This window comes from Fistularia commersonii, chromosome 19 (assembly GCF_037954325.1).
Source record: "Fistularia commersonii isolate RoL2024-O1a breed Wild chromosome 19, RoL_Fcom_v1.0, whole genome shotgun sequence".
NCBI lineage: Eukaryota > Metazoa > Chordata > Actinopteri > Syngnathiformes > Fistulariidae > Fistularia > Fistularia commersonii.
The window spans coordinates 1,787,544-1,805,000 of record NC_141302.1 but is presented as its reverse complement, the minus strand read 5'-3'; the positions used below and the strand labels follow the sequence as shown (position 1 = coordinate 1,805,000).

Here is a 17,457-nt window from a genome sequence, read left to right as displayed (position 1 = left end):
TGTCATCAGCATGTAGTGTGTAAAATATGTGTAGTAAGGGTGTAGTAAGGTGTTGCAATATGAAGTTTGCATGTAGTTAGCATGTAGCAATGTGCAATAAGCGTTTAGTAAGCATGTAGTAGCATGTAGTAAGCATGGTAGGTGTGTAATGAGTCGTGACGTGTAGTGTGTAATATGTCTAATAAGAGTGTAGTATGCGTGTAGCAATGTGCAATTAATGTATAGCAAGCATGTAGTAGCGTGTTGTCAGCATGTAATCGTGTGCAGTAGCGTGTAGTAAGCATGTAGTAGCATGTAGTAAGCATGGTAGGCGTGTAATGAGTCGTGAGGTGTAGTGTGTAATATGTCCAATAAGAGTGTAGCATGCGTGTAAGCATGTAGTAGCGTGTTGTCAGCATGTAATAGTGTGCAGTAGCGTGTAGTAAGCATGTTAGGCGTGTAATATGTGTTTGAAGTGTGTAATAAATGTGTATTAAGCATGTAATAAGTGTGTATTTCTGCACGCAGGCTCAGGACCAGCTGGTTAAATCCGCCAGTTTGACCACCGTCATCTCGCCGGTCTTCACGGAGGTCAGTCGTCCTTCTCCGCCAGGCTCCGCCCACAATCTTCCCGCACGCCGTTTTCATCCTCCACCCCGTTTTGTCACCTATTAACATCATTTTTATTCTGAGGGGGCGGAAAAAGAAGATTTAAAATCCATCTGACGCCACCTGTCGCCATCACGTGTTAGCACGTTAGCACGTTAGCACACTGATTCCGTGTGTTTCTCCTGGCTAGCTGAAGCAGCAGCACCGCGAGCACTCGGAGCAGCGGCTCGCCATCGAGGAGCTGGAACGCAACATCCGATTGGCCGAGGAGGTCTGCCCGGGCATCACCGACAGGATGGTGACGCGCATCATCGCCAGGTGGCGCCTTCGTAACCCCCGACGACCTATTTGTGTTTATGATGGGATGTTCTCACGTGGGCGTCTCGTCCCTTCAGGTTCACGACCAACTGAGGAGACGGACAGGAAGTAGCGAGACTGAGTCTGCGCTGATGCACGGCGGGAAATGAGGAGATTTGCTGGGCGACGTCTCCTCAACACACACACACACACACACACACACACACACGCTGTCATGTAACATACACACTTTCTGTAGGTTCACTGCTGCTGGTGGAAGAATCTTTTCCCGCTTTTGTTTTGCTCTCCGGCTCCTGATTGGACGCCGCCCATTAATCCGCTAACCCCGTTAGCTAGCTAGCTAGTTAGCCGCCCTCGGAGCGGCTGCGTCGTTGTAAACGTAATTTAATTTTTACGGAAACTGAACGCTGTCCGAAGTTACAATTTTTTTTTTTTTTTGTTTTGAACTTTCTGACTGAAAGATTTATTTTTCAGATTTTTTAAAATGTATTTTTTCTTTTTTTTTTTCCCGAAAGCCGCTAGCGGCTTTTAACGGCGACGCCACGGCAGCGGAAATGAAAGCACACGTTTGAGTTAATTTAATTTTCTTTTTTTTTTTTAAATCAATCTCTTCCTCCAAATGGGGGTTAGCATCCAATGCTAACGCTGTAATAACACTGTTATAACAATAAAAACCCATTTTTATTTTTTATTTTATTTTTCAACTGCAACATTTTTAAAAACCGAACATCCACAACGTGCCTTGTTTTCTACTTCCTGTTCCACCGCCAGGACTCTGTAAATACACTTTGTGTTTTATTATTTTTATTTTTTTTTTGCTCCGGAGCACTTAAGACAGAAAATGCCAACATCCTCCACCTTCTGTCGTCGTTTGAATTACAGCTCCCTTTTTTTTTTTTGTTTTTAATTTTCCGGGGAGATCATTTTTTAAAATATTCCAAATACCTCACCTTCTGAGGAGAGCGCGCAGAAGTCTTCCTCAACCAGCCTAGCTAAACGGTTAGCCAGCTAGCATGTGGGCTGGATGTAGCACTTCCTTCCGGCAGAAGCTAGCTGAACGTCCGGTGCTAACGGCTAGTTAGCACCTGTAGCTACTAACATCCAATCAATACAGACCTGTTGTTTTTAATAGCTCGGTTAGCGAGCTAGCCGCTAACGGGCTAACCCAAAGGGAGCTGTAATTGAAGCATCACTGCTAGTTTTTACCAAAGACACTATAGATGGTTTTCAGTGTATGTATATATATATATATATATATATATACATACATATATATGTATGTGTATATTTTTTTTGCTTTTTTTTTTTTTTTTTATAAGTATTATGGGATGCAGGAGTGCTTGTCCTTCAGGGGCGGAGTCAGTAAGATTTTCCAGAAGTGTACCCTCGGCTGTACTTTGTTTGTAGCGGGATGTAGAGTTTTATGAATAAATATTTAAGTCTGATCCGCACGCCGTCACTTGGATTTTTTTTTTTTGTTTGTTTTTCTCCTGCACCTACAGCGTGACCTCCGTGACCTTGACCTCCGCCGCTTCCTTCTCCGCCTCCTCGCTCTTCTTCTTCTTCGCCACCTTCCTCTTCGCTCCTTCTTCTTCTTCTTCTTCTTCTTCCTCCTCCTCGTCCAGCTGGAGGCTCCCGGAGGAGAACCTCATCCTGGCCAGTCCGGCGGGTCGTACCATTCTCCCCAGCGGGGGTGGCGGGCAGTAATACGGGTAGAAGACCTCGGGGTCGGAGTCGCTGTAGCTCCCGCCGCCGCCGCCGCCGCCGCCCATCATGCAGACGGAGGTCGGGCGCTCTGGAAGCGGCGAGGAGTTGAGCGGGAGGAAGGTGGGCCTGGAGGGGCGGGTCAGGTGAGGGTAGTACCCCAGGGGGCGGAACTCGGAGGCGGGGTCAAAGGCGGGGTCGACGCTCCTCGCCAGTTGGAACTTGACGTCCGGTTGGCTGGCGACGCGGCGCGGCAGCCCCGGCAGGAAGCTGCAGTCGTCGCTGTAATGCCCCGCCTCCATCCGAGACGCCGCCAGGAACCTGGCGCCGTTACTTCCTGTCTGGTAAACCCCGGCGGAGCCCCTCGGGTTCCTGCGGAGCGGCGAGAGAGACGGCGCCTCGCCGGCCAGCGGGTAAAACGCCGGCCGCGGAACGCCGTCCGCGACGTAGTCCCGCCTCCTCAGCTGCGGGAAGCGCTCCGGCGAGGAAACGGCGACGTAATCCGCCAGGTAGGGGGAAGCGGCCAATGGGAAGGAGGGCAGCACGGGGTGGTAGCGGTAGGCGGGGGTGTTGGGGTACAGCAGGACCAGTTGTTGGGCGGCGTCCGGGTGCGGCTGGGGGTTCGGTCGGCGCCGAGAGCGGTTGCCGTAGACGCCGGCGAGCCTCTGCGCCTGTCGCTGCGCCCCGACGCGCCCGCCGCCGCCGTGCGCTTCGTCCATGATGGACGTGGAGGCGGAGCGCGGTTTGGGCGAGGCGGCGGCGGGCGGGCGGAGGAGGAACGGCGAGAGGGGCGTGACTCGGGCCAGGGCGGCGCCGCGGGTCACGCCGTATCTGGCTCCGCCCCCTTCGTGTTCCAGCCGGTCCGGGTGCAGCTCCAGCTCCTCCTGGCTCCGCCCCCCGAGGCCGCGGACGGACCGCTGGAACGAATGGGAGTCCTCGTACAGCTGGCGGGGAAATTTACGACCAATCAGAATTTTTATTTTTTTTTTAACGACGATTCTTTTTTTTGATTTTCGCGGATAAAATGTCCACCTCTCTGGAGACGTCGGTCAGAAGGTCCGGCGACGAGCGGCACTGGCGGGAGTCAAAGTCCGACTGGCTGTAAGACCTGGGCGGGGAAAAATAAATAAAAATAATTTAGAAAAAATAGTTTGATAAGGAAAATAGTTATTCAGATTTATATCAAGTTGTTTTTTCAAGCTATTAATCTATATGAGTGTCTTTTTATTATTAGCATTCAGTTACTGGATTTATGTTTCATGATAAATATATTTTTCTGCTTTTTTTTATCAAAAAGCTGAGCTAAAAAAAACGCAGAATAAAAAGAATTAAGAAAAAACAGCTTAAAAAAAAACATTTTTTAGATTTTATTTGAAAATTGCGTCTCAAGCTGTTAATCTTTTATTTGAATTATTACCATTCAGATACTGGATTTATGTTTCATGATGAATATATTTTTTTGCTTGTTTTTATCAAAAACAGAAGAATTCAGAAAAATATAGCTTGATCAGGAAAATAATTTATTGGATTTTATTACAAATTCCGTTTCAAGCTAATAAACTATTTGATTGTAACTGATTTATTATTAGCATTCAGTTTTTGGATTTATTTTTCATGATAAATATATTTTCCTGTTTTTTTTTTTTTCAAAGACCTGAGCAGGAAAATTATGGAATCACATAATTTAGAAGAAATAGCTGGAAAAGTAAGTTAATTCTTCAGATTTTATTTCAAATTGTGTTTCAAGTTAATAATGTATATGACTGTCATTTATTGAAGATTAGGATTCAGTTATTGGATTTATTTTTCATGATAAATACATTTTTTGCCTGTTTTTATCAAAGATTTGAGCTGTAAAATGCAGAATAAAAAGAATTAAGAAAAACCAGCCTAAAAAACAATCATGTTTTAGATTTTATTTAAAATTGCATTTCAAGCTATTAATCTTTTATTTGAATTATTAGCATTACGTTATCTGATTTATTTTCCACGATAGTTTTTTTAAAACTTTTTTTTATCAAATGATTCAACTAATATCATCTCCTGATTGAATTACTTCAAATACTATTTTACCTCAAAGTAAAAGTACTCAGATTTCCAAAGTACGACGTTTGCATCTCTGCTGCGACCTCCCTGGCGCAGTGGCCACTAGGGGGCGCCACCGAGCTACTCGTGAACATCCCCCGTTGCCTTGGTAACGGTTTCCGAGGCAACAGCCCTCACTCACGCCGACATCGAACGACGTTACCACGGCGACCTGCCGATGCGGACGCATTTAAGCCCCGCCCCCTTCCCCGCTCCTGATTGGCCCTCACCTGTCGTAGCGCGACGTCTTCTTCTCCCCTGAGCCCATGCACTCCAGCAGCTGCTTCTGCGTGCGCCCACTGCGGGAAAACACACACACACACACACACACACACACACACACACACACACGGCTCGGAGTGCCCTAAGTATCCGGATACTGTGCGTGGGATCTACCTGTATCTGAAACGCGAGCCCTTGCAGGACAGCAGCGTCTTGTGGACGGCTCGCGGCTCCTCGGCCAGCCGGAAGAAGGCGTGGTACTCCACGCAGGCCTTCCAGAAGGCCTTGCAGACGTCCCGGCTCGCCATGGAGAACTCCAGCGTGTCCTTGCATGACGGCTGGGGGCGGGAACGGCGGTGAGGAGGAGGCGGCGGCGGCGAGGAGGAGGAGAAGATTCGGGGTCACTCACCCCGACTTTGTCGTGCAGCTTGATGAGGAAGTGGCGGCGCTTGAAGCTCAGCTTGCGGACCTTGGCCCAGCTGAAGGTGTTGATCTTGGTGTTCCCCTGCAGGCGGAGAGACGGCTCAGCACGTATCCTTCCGCCCACTGAGGGTGGGCCTGCTTTCCAGAAGACCTTCTCCCCTTCTCACCCTTGGTGGACCTGAGGTTACCACTTGCATCTTCTCACCGTCCTCTCATTGTTTTCTTTTCAGCGACTTGGTTGTCACTGGTTGAGTGAACTCATACCTTTTTGCAACTGACTTACTGACTTTCTGACTGAACTTACTTGACTTTCACTCACTTATTAGCTCACTTGCTCATCCACTGGTTCATTCACCCAAATATTCCCTCAACCACTCACTCAATACTTCACTCTCTCATTTATTCATTCACTCATTCATCTCCTTGCCTCCCTGAAGTTCTCCTGTGCTACCGCACACCTCCATGCCCGATGTCCTCCCACTCCTGTGAAGAACCCCAGTGTAGTACTCACATGTAGTTCCTGAGTGCAGTACCCAAGTGTAGTACTCAAGTGTAGTACTCAAGTGTAGTACCCCAGTGTAGTGCGTGAGTGTGTACCCCAATATGGTACTCAAGTGTAGTACCCCAGTAGAGTACTCAAGTGTAGTACCCCAGTGTAGTACTCAAAAGTAGTACTCCAGTGTAGTACCCCAGTGTAGTACTCAAAAGTAGTACTCATGTGTAGTACCCCAGTGTAGTACTCAAAAGTAGTACTCATGTGTAGTACCCCAGTGTAGTACCCCAGCGCAGTACTGAAGTGTAGTAACCCAGTGTAGTACCTGAGTGTAGTACCGAAGTGTAGTACTCAAGTACAGTACCCCTGTGTAGTACTCATGTGTAGTACCCCAATGTAGTGCATGAGTGTAGTACCCCAGTATAGCACTCAAGTGCAGTACCCCAGTGTAGTACCCCAGTGCATTACTCAAGTGTAGTACCCCAGTGTAGTACCTGAGTGTAGTGCCCAAGTGTAGTACTCAAGTGCAGTACCCCAGTGTAGTACTCAGGAGTAGTACTAAAGTGTAGTACCCCAGTGCAGTACTCAAGTGTAGTACTCCACTGTAGTACCCCAGTGTAATACTCAAGAGTAGTACTAAAGTGTAGTACTCCAGTATAGCACTCAAGTGTAGTACCCCAGTGTAGTACCCCAGTGCAGTACTCAAGTGTAGTACCCCAGTGTAGTGCCTGAGTGTAGTACCCCAATGTAGTACTCAAGTGCAGTGCCCCAGTGTAGTACTCAGGAGTAGTACTAAAGTGTAGTACCTCAGTGCAGTACTCATGTGTAGTACCCCAATGTAGTACCTGTGTGTCGTACCCCAGTGTAGTACTCAAGTGCAGTACCCCAGTGTAGTACTCAAGTGTAGTCCCCCAATGTAGTGCATGAGTATAGTGCTCAAGTGTAGTACCCCAGTGTAGTACCCCAGTGCAGTACTCAAGTGTAGTACCCCAGTGTAGTACCCCAGTGCAGTACCCCAGTGTAGTACTCAAGAGTAGTACTAAAGTGTAGTACCCCAGTGCAGTACTCAAGTGTAGTACCCCAGTGTAGTACCTGAGTGTAGTACTCCAGTGTAGTGCCCAAGCATAGTACTCAAAAGTAGTACTTAAGTGTAGTAACCCAGTGTAGTGCATGAGTGTAGTACCCCAGTATAGTACCCAAGTGCAGTACCCCAGTGTAGTACCCCTCTGCAGTACTCAAGTGTAGTACCCCAGTGTAGTACCTGAGTGTAGTACCCAAGTGTTGTACTAAAGTGTAGCACCCCAGTGCAGTACTCAAGTGTAGTACCCAAGTGTTGTACTAAAGTGTAGCACCCCAGTGCAGTACTCAAGTGTAGTACCCCAGTATGGTACTCAAAAGTAGTACTCCAGTGGAGTACCCCAGTGTAGTACTCAAAAGTAGTACTCCAGTGTAGTACCCAAGTGTAGTACTCAAAAGTAGTACTAAAGTGTAGTAACCCAGTGTAGTGCATGAGTGTAGTACCTCAGTATAGTACTCAAGTGCAGTACCCCAGTGTAGTACCCCAGTGTAGTTCATGAGTGTGGTACCCCAGTGTAGTACCTAGAGTAGTACTCAAGTGCATTACTCAAGAGTAGTTGAGTAGTTAAGACAATTAGTTAAGAAAATTAGTAGTCAAGACAAGTTAAGACAATTCATATTTCATTGTATTTCTTATTCTCCCTCCTTCCTACTATGATCTATTACTGTTATGTTTTTTACTTGAAACTCTGGCACAACAATTTCCTTCAGGATAAATAAAGTTGTTCTCATCTCATCTCATCTCAGTAGTATTCAGTGCAGTGCATGAGTGTGGTACCCTAGTGTAGTACCTAGAGCAGTACTCAAGTGCATTACTCAAGAGAAGTAGTCAAGTGCAGTATTCAAGTGTAGTGCCCCAGTGTAGTGCTCAAGTATAGTACTCAAGTGTAGTGCCCCAGTGTAGTGCTCAAGTATAGTGCCCCAGTGTCGTACTCAAGTATAGTACTCAAGTGTAGTACCCCAGTGTAGTACTTAGGTATAGTACTCAAGTGTAGTACACAAGTGTAGTAGTACCTGACTGTAGTTCTTGGGTGCAGTACCTGAGTGTAGCACTTGTCATACTGCAGTACCTGGAAGACGAGTACTCCGGAGTGTGTGACGGCCAGGTTGATCCTGGTTCCTTCGCCATCGTGGGCGGCGTGCGGCCTGATGCCATACATGTCCAGCTTCCTGGCGACCTCCAGGAGGTGAACGTCTGAGGACGCCGGGGACGAACCCCTGCAAGGGACGCCGCACAGTTACACCACTTAGTGTGTGTGTGTGTGTGCGCGCGTGTGTGTGTGTGTGTGTGTGTGTGTGTGTGTGTGTGTGTGTGTGTGTCACCTATGCTTCTTGTGGAACCTGATGATCTTGTGGTCCAGGTACTCCTGGTTGGGCACGTACTGCTTCATCTCCAGGTGGTGACAGTCCAGATCCTCGTCGTAGTCGCCTAGCTCTGCTGTAACGCACACACACACACACACACACACACACACACACACACACATGAATGGGAGGGTGAATGCATGAATGTTTCAATATGATGGATAGGTAAAAAAAAAAAGTAAAAAAAGGAAAAAATCTGGCAAAAAAAACAAAAAACAAAAAAAAAATGCTTGAATGTCTCTATATGATGTTTAAGTAAAAACATTAAAAAAAAAGTAGTAAAAAAGTTTAAAAAAATGCATATAAAAATGACTGTCTATATGAGGTGTGAATGAGAGGGTGAGTTTTATGTCAAATTTTTGTTTAAATAATTGAGTGAAAGGATAAATGTGTATAAATGACATGAATGCATGAATATCTTTATAACATGAATAATAAATGGATTAATGTCTTCTTTTTCTTCTTACCCTGCAGTATGTGAGACACCAGCAGGGCGGCGCTGTTGTCGTTGCAGGTCAGACTCCCGTTGGACAAATCCTGCTTTATCTGTAAGGCGAAAAGGTACCTACACACACACACACACACACACACACACACACACACTCAACCTAACGACCATTAGCCGCCGTCGCAGCGAGCAAAGATAGCGGCCGCTACCTGGTGAGGCCTCGCTTCAGCTGACCCGGGTCGGGAGGGAAGAACTTCACGATGAACCTGAAGAAGAGGTCGCTGGTGTCTAGAGAGGTTGGACGGATGAACGGGTGAGGAATCTGGTGAACTCGTGATGCGTTCGCTGCCGACGGGAAATTAGAGCTTCGCGGTCGGCGCCGGCCGGAAGAGCTTCTCAGTGGAATAATTGAGACTCACATTTAATCTGCTTCGCCAGCGGCTTCAGCAGCTCCAGCCAAACCTGTGGCGTAAAAACATGCTCAGATACCCTCAGTGTGTGTGTGTGTGTGTGTGTGTGTGTGTGTGTGTGTGTTCCGCTCACGTAGTTGCCGCTGGGGTGTCGGAACTCCAGCCCGAAGTACTCCTTCTCCAGCAGCTTCAGGTGGCCACACACTTTGTTGAAGAAGTCGCAGCCCAGCACCTTTTGCTGGGATGGGGATTTAAGATATAATTCTTTATATTTCTATATGTATTTTATATATATATATTCACTATTATGACCAAGATTCCTGTCTAACCACATCTGTCAGCCTGTCAATCACCACTTCAAACAAGAAGGGATTCAGAGCTGATCTCTTCTGTTACCCCTACAGCACACCGTACCACTGTCTCACAGCTAGCATACATGTCCTGCACCAGTATAACATACTCCTCTGCCACAGCACACCGTATCACTGTCTCACAGCTAGCATACATGTCCTGCACCAGTCTAACATACTTCTCTGCCACTCCAGACTTCCTCATACAATACCAGAGCTCCTCTCTTGGCACCCTGTCACATGCTTGGGTGATGGGTAACCTCACACTGTTGAATAATCTAGTCAGAAACTCTACCACTGCCTCTCCCAGACACTTCCACACCTCAACAGGTATATCATCAGGAACCTGTCACGCTTCATCCTCTTCATCCTCTTCAATGCCTCACTTCACTTTTACTAATTTGCGCTACTTTGTGGTCTACAATAGTCCCCTCTTCTATCCTTGACTCTCTGTCATTTTCCCCATTCATCAGCTCTTCAAAGTACTCTTTCCATCTTCCCATCACTCTTCTAGCATCTGTCAATACATTTCCCTCTCTGTCCTTAATCACCCGGACCTGTTGGACATCCTTTCCATCTTTATCTCTCTGTTTCGCCAACCTGTATAGATCATTCTCACCCTCCTGTACTATCCAACCGAGCATACAAGTCATCGTACGCCCTTTGTTTTGCCTTTGCTACCTCTATCTTTACCTTTCGCCGCAACTCCCTGACCTCCTGTCTGTTCTCTTCAGTCCTCTCAGTATCCCACTTCTTCTTTGCTAACCGCTTTCTCTGTATAAACTCCTGCACTTCCTCATTCCGCCACCAAGTCTCCTTATCTACTTTCCTTCCAGATGACACACCAAGTACTCTTCTACCTGTCTCCCTGAGAACACTAGCTGTGGTTGTCCAATCATCTGGAAGCTCTTCCTGACCACCCAGACCCTTTCTCAACTCCTCCCTTAATTCAATGCTATTTCATTTTATTTGACTTTATTCTATTTTTATTGCTGCATTTATTATTTACTACATCCTATACCCTTTTAATTCAAGAGAATTCTATTTTATTTGTTTAACTATTACAGCACTTATTATTTATTACCCCTTCACTGCTAAATACCTTTACAATTCGATTGAATTCAATACTATTTTAATTTATTTTTATTATTAAGTCACTTATTATCTAATACCACCTTCGCCGTTACATACCTTTTTGATTCAATTGAATTCAATGCTATTTTATTTGACTTTATTTTATTTTCATTGCTGCATTTATTATTTACTACCTCCTTCACTGTTAAATACCTTTTTGATTCAATTGAATTCAATGCTATTTCATTTTATCTGACTTTATTTTATTTTCATTGCTGCATTTATTATTTACTACCTCCTTCACTGTTGTATACCTTTTTAATTCAATAGAATTCTATTTTATTTTATCATTACCACATTCATCAATTCAATTCAATTTTATTATATTATATTTTATCTTAATTAAATTTCATTGTTTCTGCATTTACTACTTCACACCACCTCTGCTTTTAACTCTCTTTTTCCACTCTTTGCATGTTCAACCTTCAGCATGAGCATCCTTCCCCTCCTCTTCCTCCCCTTCCATCCTTCGTCTTCGTTAATTACCGAGCCGGCGTTTGAACCCCCTGGCGGAGACACCGGTTGGTATTTTTTTTTTTTAGTGCTCGCCGCCTGCTAGCCGGTGTTTAGCTCCCCCGGCGGAGGTCGCTGCACGTCCCTCATTAGCTTGTCACGGCGGGAAGACGTGGGCGGAGGACGGATGCAGCAGCTGCAGCCGATTATAGCGGGTGGACGGACCCAACCGATGATTAGCGGAAACAAATGGCCGCCCGCGGAGCGACGGGGACGTAAACGGAGCGGAATACAACTTTTAATGTCCAATCTGTCCGGCCAGGATCTTCATCCGTGACCGAGACGGAAGGTAAACTGTTAGCTTAGCGCTTTTAGTGTCGTGTGCATCTGCAGAGAAAGCACATTAGCACGCTGGTTTTTGTTTGGGTTGTTTCGTATTTTAAGTCTGACATTAGCCGCCTCTGTCGGCTCTTTAGCCGCTGAATGCTATGCGGCTTCATGGCTAATTGTGCCTGTTAGCCAGGGTGACTGTGGTGAAATGGCAGAAAAGTCCTTGAGACAATGCTAATGCAAACACTAGTAGAGTGTTGAGTCTGTTGAATGCTAGTTTTAAGCTAGCCAGCGGGAAGCGGCACTGAAATATAACATCTATCTCCATTTTTAAACAGCTAAGCTGCTAAGCTGCCACATGCTCCCTCTTGCTAATCACGTAGCGCAAAAATGTGCGTTTGGATCCAACTCCGACAAGGTCCGGGGGATCCAACTCTGAAACATGTCCAACTGTAGCGCAAAAGTAGCAGCTAATTGTGCGTGTTAGCCAGAGTATGGTGGTGAAATGGCGGAAAAACCCTTGAGGGGAGCAATGCAAATGCTAACACTGATCACACAGTAAAGAGTGTTGAGTCGTTCAATGCTAGCTTTGAGTTAGCCAGCAGGAAGTAGCGTTGAAACATAATTATCTATTGCCATTTTAACCTGCTAACGATCACCGACACCAAGAGCGCATGCTAATCATGTAGCGCGAAGCTATGTGTTTGAATCCACCTCCAACACTTTCATCCTAAAAGCCCGCTCTGGAACATGTCTACCTGTAATGCAAACGTAATGCTGATGCTAGCAGCTAATTGTGCTTGTTAGCTAGGGTAATGGTGGTGAAATGGCAGAGAAACCCTTGAGGGGAGCGTGGACAATGCTAATGCTAACACTTATCACACAGTTGAGAGTGTTGAGTCTGTTCAATGCTCTTTTTAAGCTACGCTCCAAGTTAGCCAGCAGGAAGCGGCACTGAAACGTAATTATCTATCGCTGCTAACGAGCACCGCCCTCCACGACCGTGTGCACCATCTTGCTAATCACGTAGCACAAAGCTATGCGTTTGGATCCACCTCCAACACTTTCATCCTCAAACCCTGCAACGAAACATGTCCGCCTGCAGTGTAAACATAATGCTGACGCTAGCAGCTAGCCCGCCATATGACGGATAGCCGGTGGCTACATTAGCATGTTTATGAAATTGCCGCTGACAATGGTCCTCAGATACCATGATTTTTATTTTGTAGTTGTTCTTGTACAGCTAAGGAAGTTTGTATCGTAAGCTAACCGTGCTAGCTGCGGTCTCAACTGCAAAATGAAGGGATCTGATTGGTCGGCTATTGAACATGTTTTGTTTTTTTCCTCTTTCCACCCTGAGTGTTTTTGCCCCTCACCCTCGACTCCATTAGCCCCCCCAACTGCCCTTTATCGGGGTTTTACCCCGAAGGTTGGAATATCGGGGTCAAACGAGGAGGAACATCTCAAGGTGACAGTAAACACTCGTTTTTACAAATGATTTTGAAATTATTTTTACACACTTCCTTATTTTCATCCTTTCTTACATTATTCCAGTCACTCCTCCCTCCTTCTTTCCCATCCTCTTGCTGCTTTGGATGTCCTGGGGGCCCGGCAAAGAAAGCATGTGCGCGGAAAATGGAGCTACTTTGCTAACACAAAGCTGCGACACACACACACACACACACACACACACACACACACACACACACACACACACTGAGAGGTTGCGCTGGCTCGCAGGCGTGGAGGCCATATTGAAAAAGCGTCCCGGTTCCGTGGGGAGCGGAGTGCTCGGCAGCCCGGGCCGATCACTTGATCAATAATCCATAATTTGCATCGATCGGCTATTATTGTTTGATATCTGAACCGGTTTATTTGGAATTTTTAAACATTTTGCAAAGAGAAGTGCAAAACTGCACTACTGTACTACACTGTACTGCACTGTACTACATTACAATGTATAGTTCACTAAAGTACAGTACCCTATCCTACACTGTCGTGTACCAAACAGTACTACATACTACATGCAGTACTACATTACACTGAAGTATAATCCATAAAACAACACTACACTGTGATACACAGTACTGCATTACAGGGCAATGCACAGTACTGCAATATACTTCAGTATGACCCGCTAACCTAACCCACGCTGTAGTACACTGCATAACACTATACTATACTATACTATACTATACTATACTATACTATACTATACTATACTATACTCTACTATACTATACTATACTATACTATACTATACTATACTATACTCTACTCTACTATACCATACTATACTACATTCTATACTATACTCTACTCTACTGTACTCTACTCTACTCTACTATATTATACTATACTATACTATACTATACCATACCATACCATACTATACTACATTCTATACTCTCTCTACTCTACTGTACTCTACTATACTATACTATACTATACTATACTGTACCATACCATACCATACTATACTACATTCTATACTCTACTCTACTCTACTCTACTATACTATACTATACTATACTATACTATACTATACTATACTATACCATACCATACCATACCATACCATACTATACTACATTCTATACTATACTATAAGCCAGTAAACCACACCACTCTATACTACGCTTTACTGCACTATACAACATTACAATGCAATGTACTACACCACACTGAGTACATGTATAGCGTAGCAAACGTATAACAGTGTAGTGCAGTATAGTGATATAGTGTATAGTACATGTATAGTACACATATAACCCGCAAAAATATGCGACACTACTAGATTGGACTGCATTACGATGCAATGCAGAATACTACACAACACTGCGATATGACCCACTATACTACAACCCACTCCCCTGTACTACACTGAAGTACACCAGTCTACACCAGTTGGCTGAGGAAGTACTGGCCCCTGATAAGCAGGGCCCTGGATACCTCAGCAAAACTACACCAAAATGCATAAAAGTACACAATTTTGCAAGAGACGACAAATCAAAAGTTTTTAGTAACATGATCTGCAGTACAGTGTACTTGCAGTACACTGTACTCTGCAGTACAGAGTACACATTTCATTCAACTCAGCTATGCCACATGACAGTACACTGTGGTACACCATAGTAAATTGAAGTAAATAACATTGTTCTACACAATACTGCACCTGAGTACACAGAACTGCACTGCACCACAAAGCATTACACTATATCACGATGTAGTACACTGTACTACACCACATTATACTACACCAGAGTACACAGAACTACACTGCACCACAAATGACTACAATGTAACACTATACAGTACATCATACTACACCGCAATACAGCAGTACATTGTACCACAACAGACTATATCCCAGTACACCATACTACACCACACTATACTGCAGTACATCATACTACACCACACTATACTGCAGTACACCGTACTACATCTCACTATACTACAGCACACCATACTACTCCACACTATACTGCAGTACATCATACTACAACACTCTTTACTGCAGTACGTCATACTACAACACTCTTTACTGCAGTACACCATACTACACCACACTATACTGCAGTACATCATACTACAACACTCTTTACTGCAGTACACCATACTACACCACACTATACTGCAGTACATCATCCTACAACACTCTTTACTGCAGTACATCATGCTACACCACACTATACTGCAGTACATCATCCTACAACACTCTTTACTGCAGTACATCATGCTACACCACACTATACTGCAGTACACTTTATACTGCAGTACACCATACCACACCACACTATACTGCAGTACATCATACTACACCACACTATACTGCAGTACATCATACTACACCACACTATACTGCAGTACACTATACTACACCACACCATACTGCAGTACACTGTACTACACCACACTATACTGCAGTACATCATACTACAACACTCTTTACTGCAGTACATCATGCTACACCACACTATACTGCAGTACACTTTATACTGCAGTACACCATACCACACCACACTATACTGCAGTACATCATACTACACCACACTATACTGCAGTACATCATACTACACCACACTATACTGCAGTACACTATACTACACCACACCATACTGCAGTACACTGTACTACACCACACTATACTGCAGTACATCATACTACAACACTCTTTACTGCAGTACATCATGCTACACCACACTATACTGCAGTACACTTTATACTGCAGTACACCATACCACACCACACTATACTGCAGTACATCATGCTACACCACAATATACTGCAGTTCACACTATACTAAAGTATACCATACTACACCACACTATACTGCAGTACAGTATACTACATCAGTACACAGTACACTATATCATGTGAGACAACACTGCGTTAAAATGTAAAGTACTGCCATACTTTCTGCAACACTGCCCTCTCCTGCAGTAAACGCTACCGTAAAGTGAAGTCAAGTAAAATAAAGTGAAACGTAGTAAAACTGCAGAGATGTTTAAAATCCAAACTGCCTTTGAAGGCAACACGAATCAAAGAGCTGTTGAGTGTGTGTGTGTGTGTGTGTGTGTGTGTATCATATCCTACATACATGCATGTAGTCGCTCCAGAAAATAAAGGGAACATTAAAATAACACATCCTGGATCTGAATGGATGAAATATTGTGATTAAATACTTTCTTCTTTACATAGTTGAATTTTCTGACAACAAAATCACACCAAAAATATCAATAAAAATTAAATGCATGAATCCATGGAGGTCTGGATTTTGGAGTCACACTCCAAATGAAAGTGGAAAAAAAAAACATTTTAATGTCCTTAAAACAAGCTAAAATAATTCAGTGTTGCTTCCCAAGTGGACAGTTTGATTTGAAGTGTCACAGAATTAAATTGTGTTGTGTAAGTATTCATTTATTTTTTTTTGAGCAGTATATTAAGGCTAGGCACCATAAAGATTATTGTCGGAAAATTGTGTTAAATAATAATAAAATAAATAAATAAAATAAAATAAATCATAAAAAAAAATCTCCTTTAAAAAAAAAAAAAAATCTTTAATTAATTAATACATTTTTTTGGGGTTAAAATAGTTTACATCAAGGTAGGCGTGAATTCATGAAGGTCAATAGGTTGCATCAGAAATACCCCAGAAATACGTGTATTTTTTTTTAGATTTATTTGAAAAAAAAGAAAAAAAAAAAAAAAAAAAAATCTCAAATAAATTTTTTTTTTTTTTTAAACAATCTCTTTGGCGTTAAACTCGAACCGTGGACTCACCTCCACCTCGAACGTGCGCTCGCTGTCGTCCAGGAAGATCACGCGCAGCCGCAGCTTGGTTTCCCTGGAGATTCGCGGTCGGCCGGCAAGACCCCCGAGCCCCAGCGCTCGCTGCTGGCCTTCTGTCATTCCGGTCCCGGGTTCAATGGCGGCGGCGGCGGCGGCGGCGGCGGCGGCGGCGGGCGACCATGGCATCCGAGGAAAACTCCCAGGATGATGCTTCACTCCTCCTCCTCCTCCTCTTCTTCTTCTTCTTCTTCTTCCTCTCCACCCACGAGTGCGTCGTCGCGTGACAGCGGTGGAAAAAAAAAAAAAAAAAAAAAAACAAATCAAAACAAATAAAACAAACGTCAAATCCTAATAAAATACCGGCGAAACAAGTCATTAAAAATAAAAGAAAAATCAGGCTTAAAAGGCTGATTTTTTTTAAATTATAAGAGGAATTTATTTTATTTTTTTATTTTTTTTCAAAAGGTTTTATTTCATGCCCCCCCACCCCCACCTTTCTAACAGTCTCCAGGAAATGAATGTCGGTCAATGTGTGTGTGTGTGTGTGTGTGTGTGTGTGTGTGTGTGTGTGTGTGTGTGTGTGTGTGTGTGTGTGTCCTCCCTGGGAATAATATGAATTTTACGGTGGCTGGACGCTTTTAGAGGAGCGACCTGTCCTAAAGTAGGGTAGTAGTGCAACGCCCCAAGCACATGCCGAGCACTTTGTGAGTGTGTGTGTGTGTGAGTGTGTGTGTGTGTGTGTCAGTGACACATTCCCATCCC

At 44.4% G+C, this 17,457-nt stretch overlaps 2 protein-coding genes across 2 annotated transcripts in view; one reads left to right on the top strand and one right to left on the bottom strand.

Annotated features, from left to right (window-relative positions):
• LOC147223349 (serine/threonine-protein kinase 26-like) overlaps positions 1–2,351 on the top strand; it is a 17,748-nt gene extending 15,397 nt beyond the window's left edge. Inside the window, exons 10-12 of the mRNA XM_086165588.1 lie at positions 508–570; positions 779–906; positions 984–2,351. Of these exons, the coding sequence (XP_086021714.1) occupies positions 508–570; positions 779–906; positions 984–999 (207 nt within the window). The 3' untranslated portion in view covers positions 1,000–2,351. The remainder of the gene's footprint in view (positions 1–507; positions 571–778; positions 907–983) is intronic.
• LOC147223348 (uncharacterized) lies at positions 1,489–17,173 on the bottom strand. The gene is made up of 12 exons (XM_086165586.1): positions 16,687–17,173; positions 9,267–9,371; positions 9,143–9,185; positions 8,933–9,011; positions 8,743–8,840; positions 8,234–8,348; positions 7,981–8,128; positions 5,327–5,422; positions 5,092–5,255; positions 4,926–4,994; positions 3,643–3,718; positions 1,489–3,554 (listed from the first exon to the last, which is right to left on the bottom strand). Exons 1-12 carry the CDS (start codon positions 16,879–16,881, stop codon positions 2,403–2,405), a joined length of 2,340 nt encoding a protein of 779 aa, XP_086021712.1. The 5' UTR covers positions 16,882–17,173; the 3' UTR covers positions 1,489–2,402.
• Between the last annotated feature and the right edge of the window lie 284 nt (positions 17,174–17,457).